Consider the following 5,890-nt stretch of genomic DNA (forward strand, 5'->3'; position numbering starts at 1 on the left):
AATATTTTATAGAAAAACTAAAGAATGTCATTGAAGAGGGAGGAGGACCATAATTGGGAAGTGTAAAATAAATGAAAATTATGGGAACTTGTTGCTGCAGTATTAACTCTTCAAGCCCCAAGAGAAACAAAGCTCATGAGTTTGTCGCCAAACTTTATCTTTCTTCTTCCTTTTCATACAAAATATTTTTAATTACGCTAAACCCTAGCCATCTAAATAATAGACAAAACCCTACTTGTAAATTGCAACCGCTAATTCCCAGAGAGAGAATAAAAAAGAAAGAACATACGTACACACCGTTTCAGTTCTTAAGAATTGGTAATATAATAAAAAATTATAACCTAATTTGCTCAGTTGACCTAGAAAGATGGCAGCCGCAGGTTAGGAATTAAGAAGATTACATACGCTAAGATAAAGACTAGAGAGATATGAAGAAAGTTAGAGATACAAAATTTGAATATACCCAGAATTGGTCATAATCTTCTTCGCCTATTCATGCCTGAAACATAGAGAAACACATAAAACACGAAGTTAATTTTACTCGAAATAAATATACGAAGCCTACATATATATAAAACTATGACTATATGTATAACAGATCTAGCATGTCTAAACGCAGGAAATAATAATCAAGAAAATTGGAATACAAAGAAGAAAGGGAGCTCCCTTCAGTCCAATCAAAGAGAATCAATGATCCAATTTGTCTACCGCATCATTCATTCATTTAACGAGTCTAGTTCGAAGTTTGGTGACTCGGTATTTGGATGAATGAGTCGGAAGCTAATTGGATCATATCACGACCTGTGAATGGACTCAAGGAAGCTCTCTCCATAAATATATTCCTATAACATCAATTCAAAATATGTAGAGAGTATTATTGTAAACGACATGTATGTACTGGTGTCCGAGCGTGTGTGGATGTACATATACCCTATATTTGCATGGATCTAGAACATAGCAAGCGAGAAAGCATGATTTTGAAGAATATGCTGCAAATTTTGAAAGAAAAGAAAGAAACCCTAGATCTCATCTAACAGTTAGAGCAGTTTTATATGGATCTATGAGATTCGTATGTATGTATATAGAGAGATACAGAGTTTTGAAACAAAACTGATGAAAAACTAGAGATGAGAAAAGATGATGATGGCATGTATGTATGTGTATGCATGTGTTGTATGGAGAGAACTGATGAGAGAGATTCTGAACGAAAGATGATTTGATGGAGAGAGAGAGAGAGAGAGGCGTAGAGACTGGATGGTAGATGCGAGGAAATACACTATGGATACATTGCAAAAGCAGTGATGGGTTTTTATAAGCTGCAAGTTTTGAACTTTTTAGGTAAATTTTGTAGAAAAAAATAAGGGAAATATCTCTAAATATTTTTCCTTACTTCATTGGTACGTGGACTTGGACACAAACTAAGATAATGTTGGAAACTGTCAATTATTTAATGTGTAGACGCTTGGACCGGATAGTTCCCTTTTCTCATCTGCAAAGTTTGTATACCTATGTAACTATATTATTAGTCTATTTTATTTTGCTTTTATTATTACTACTCTATATTCTTTTATTCCTTTTTTACCCAAATTTTACTATTGTTTTGTTTCTTACATGAGAAAAAAAAAACTAAAAAATCCTTAATGATCGTGTTTCTCGTTAATATTATCAACCCATGAATAAAAATATCGTACCATTTTCTTTTAGAAAAGATCCACATTTTTATATAATTTAAATAAATTCTTGAATAACAACTAAAAATGTGATATTTTCTTTAATTTCAGAGATAATAGTAAATTGTATATGATGCCAATAAACATTTTAACTATTTGAATATCATTTACATGGAAAAGATAATGGAATTTTCGACAAGAGGTAAGTACTTAAAAACGTTTCCATCACTCGATGCATGGTTATAAACTACAATAGTGAGGAATTGAAAAAAACTGATGCGATTGCTAATTCATAACAAGGCGACGAATTAGAGAAACCGACCATACCCCCATCATACTTGNCGCTAAGATAAAGACTAGAGAGATATGAAGAAAGTTAGAGATACAAAATTTGAATATACCCAGAATTGGTCATAATCTTCTTCGCCTATTCATGCCTGAAACATAGAGAAACACATAAAACACGAAGTTAATTTTACTCGAAATAAATATACGAAGCCTACATATATATAAAACTATGACTATATGTATAACAGATCTAGCATGTCTAAACGCAGGAAATAATAATCAAGAAAATTGGAATACAAAGAAGAAAGGGAGCTCCCTTCAGTCCAATCAAAGAGAATCAATGATCCAATTTGTCTACCGCATCATTCATTCATTTAACGAGTCTAGTTCGAAGTTTGGTGACTCGGTATTTGGATGAATGAGTCGGAAGCTAATTGGATCATATCACGACCTGTGAATGGACTCAAGGAAGCTCTCTCCATAAATATATTCCTATAACATCAATTCAAAATATGTAGAGAGTATTATTGTAAACGACATGTATGTACTGGTGTCCGAGCGTGTGTGGATGTACATATACCCTATATTTGCATGGATCTAGAACATAGCAAGCGAGAAAGCATGATTTTGAAGAATATGCTGCAAATTTTGAAAGAAAAGAAAGAAACCCTAGATCTCATCTAACAGTTAGAGCAGTTTTATATGGATCTATGAGATTCGTATGTATGTATATAGAGAGATACAGAGTTTTGAAACAAAACTGATGAAAAACTAGAGATGAGAAAAGATGATGATGGCATGTATGTATGTGTATGCATGTGTTGTATGGAGAGAACTGATGAGAGAGATTCTGAACGAAAGATGATTTGATGGAGAGAGAGAGAGAGAGAGGCGTAGAGACTGGATGGTAGATGCGAGGAAATACACTATGGATACATTGCAAAAGCAGTGATGGGTTTTTATAAGCTGCAAGTTTTGAACTTTTTAGGTAAATTTTGTAGAAAAAAATAAGGGAAATATCTCTAAATATTTTTCCTTACTTCATTGGTACGTGGACTTGGACACAAACTAAGATAATGTTGGAAACTGTCAATTATTTAATGTGTAGACGCTTGGACCGGATAGTTCCCTTTTCTCATCTGCAAAGTTTGTATACCTATGTAACTATATTATTAGTCTATTTTATTTTGCTTTTATTATTACTACTCTATATTCTTTTATTCCTTTTTTACCCAAATTTTACTATTGTTTTGTTTCTTACATGAGAAAAAAAAAACTAAAAAATCCTTAATGATCGTGTTTCTCGTTAATATTATCAACCCATGAATAAAAATATCGTACCATTTTCTTTTAGAAAAGATCCACATTTTTATATAATTTAAATAAATTCTTGAATAACAACTAAAAATGTGATATTTTCTTTAATTTCAGAGATAATAGTAAATTGTATATGATGCCAATAAACATTTTAACTATTTGAATATCATTTACATGGAAAAGATAATGGAATTTTCGACAAGAGGTAAGTACTTAAAAACGTTTCCATCACTCGATGCATGGTTATAAACTACAATAGTGAGGAATTGAAAAAAACTGATGCGATTGCTAATTCATAACAAGGCGACGAATTAGAGAAACCGACCATACCCCCATCATACTTGAACCAGACCAACAAATGACCAAGAATCATGAACATAATTCAAAAGAGGCCATGAACTTAGTTCGTGGAGTATCGAGAATGATGGGAGGACCCGTACCGCATTGTCATTATATCAAAAACTCGTAGACGAGCTAAAAAAAACTTATACCATTGACCAGCACCAATACCATCAAGATTAATGATCATAATCACATGCCAAGTGTATGTGATCCTTTGCCCTCCAAATTCTTGAATTTCTAACCGATTTCACCGTCAACATTCTTCACTAATTTACATCAAGTCTCTACCGTTCATCATCATCATCACCCTTCAGCCAATTTTCTTTATCACTAGTTTAGCTTATCTTGGATGGCCTTTCACCCATCATGGATCCAAATCCACTTTTAGGAAGAACCATATAGTTAACAAATATCCTAGCTAGGTAGTGTCAACGGGAGACTTACCTAAACTGACTTGGACAAGATTTCCTTCAATCTTTCTTTATTTTGCAATCTTCTTGATGAGACAAAATGCAATGAATTGATCCTTTGTTCTCAATCTTATTACAAACACAGAAGTCCTAAGCAACTTCTAGAGAGATGAATACAATAATTCAAGACACAAAATGAAATTTAAAAGCAGCAGTCGAATCTGTGATCCACAAAACAATAATATAAAGAAAGGAATGAACCAATTCACTCAAATCAAAAATTACACTTCACACCATTTTACAGTCGATGGTTTCCTGGTGATATACTTCAGTTGTTCACTGTGGTCACATTTTTCAGAAGCATTTCCACAACACCTTTGGAAATTCTCGAAGCTTCGTTCTTCAATTGCTCGATTTTGGCATCAGTCTCTTGCTCAAGCCTCTTCACATTTGCACCTGAATCTCCGCTTGTCTGTTATTCACATTCAAGATTTCTCATCAACAAACAAGTCTTCGGAAGAACCAAAAGAACACATTTTTAGTGGCGTAAGATCAAAGTTTATGGTATTACCGCTTCGAGTTTCCTCTGGAAACCTTGCTCTGTACTGGTTTTGTGTTCAGCAATCTCTGTTTCAGCCTCATCCTTGGCTTGCTTCAGTCTTGTCATTTTTGCTAGAAATAAAACCATATGCACATTCTCAATAAAAAGTTGCAGCTAACTAAATTCCCTCAAGACCTCTGTGTTACAATCAAATCCTAGTCAAACTAAGTACATTATGTCATCACTCGTATCACCAAGATTATTATGATCCTAACACTATATCATAATGGTTTTAAGCACATCCACGGTATGAAGAACTCTGGCTTTGCATACAAGTCATTCATGTAGAAACCATGTAACGAGACGAGTAAACCAATCAAAGGCAAGACCTTTAGCGATTCTACAGTTTCAGATTGAAGGTAACTGTATCAGAATATAAGAATGGTAGAGCTTGTAAATTACCGGTCCTAGCAGCATTGACAATCTGCTGAGCTTCGTGTTCAGCAGCAAGCAATTGCTGGATCCCTCCTCCATGATTGGATTCCATGTTTTCTTGAAAACTTTAAAGAACAGTACAGATCATTCAATTAGTTTGAGATCACATGAATTATGTGAGATGACAAAACTCCAAAAAATGTGAACTTTAAAAAAGTCTACGCATTTGTTCAAAAACAACACACATGAATCCAAAACGGTGATCGGATGATCACACATTGAGATGCGATCAGTCTTATATATTCAGATTCAAATCACAAACATTCACAAATCTTTTCGAAGAGTCAAAGCAGATCGATCTGTTCAGCCAAGCAACCAAATTCAGAATCAATACCAGTAGAATTCTGATCTAACATTTGGATCAAATGAGATCTACACTCCTAAAATTGCACAAAACTGGTTGAGAAATGAGAACAAATCTAGCGACAAATCAGCGAAGTGGAAGAAAATATATCATCAACCCAGAAATCTAGGAGAGACAAAGAGAAGAAAATTACCTGCTTTAAGCACGAAAATGGAGAGAAAAGACCGGTCGAAGAACTATGAAGAATGCAGCGTTCAGATCAACAGATTGAATACAATACAGAGGAGGAAGAAGAATGGAGAGATGAACATATATTTGTTTTTCTATCAGAATAATGGGCCTATTTAAACCCATTATACTCTTTCAAATTAGGCCCATTAAAAATAAAGGAATGGACCGTGGAGTAAAAAAAGGTTCAATTCCCTAACATTGTTTTTTATTTTTTCACGAACGACACCAAAAGAGAAGAAGCTATTCATGAATTTTCTAGACATGCAAAATTTGTAGGGTGTGTGTTTACTGT

At 33.9% G+C, this 5,890-nt stretch overlaps 1 protein-coding gene across 1 annotated transcript; it reads right to left on the minus strand.

Moving 5' to 3' along the window:
- Nucleotides 4,129–5,662, minus strand: LOC104731099 (V-type proton ATPase subunit G2). The gene is made up of 4 exons (XM_010450365.1): nt 5,561–5,662; nt 5,031–5,128; nt 4,599–4,699; nt 4,129–4,499 (listed from the first exon to the last, which is right to left on the minus strand). Exons 2-4 carry the CDS (start codon nt 5,113–5,115, stop codon nt 4,356–4,358), a joined length of 330 nt encoding a protein of 109 aa, XP_010448667.1. The 5' UTR covers nt 5,116–5,128; nt 5,561–5,662; the 3' UTR covers nt 4,129–4,355.

This window comes from Camelina sativa, chromosome 12 (assembly GCF_000633955.1).
Source record: "Camelina sativa cultivar DH55 chromosome 12, Cs, whole genome shotgun sequence".
In the NCBI taxonomy this organism is placed as follows: domain Eukaryota; kingdom Viridiplantae; phylum Streptophyta; class Magnoliopsida; order Brassicales; family Brassicaceae; genus Camelina; species Camelina sativa.

Excerpts from the sequence above, each read along its gene's own strand:
- LOC104731099 (XM_010450365.1), bottom strand. The coding sequence starts at position 5,115 with ATGGAATCCAATCATGGAGGAGGGATCCAGCAATTGCTTGCTGCTGAA. Across the intron at positions 4,700-5,030 it reads TGTCAATGCTGCTAGGACCG|CAAAAATGACAAGACTGAAG; the intron begins GTAATTTACAAG and ends TTTTATTTCTAG. Across the intron at positions 4,500-4,598 it reads TCCAGAGGAAACTCGAAGCG|ACAAGCGGAGATTCAGGTGC; the intron begins GTAATACCATAA and ends TGTGAATAACAG.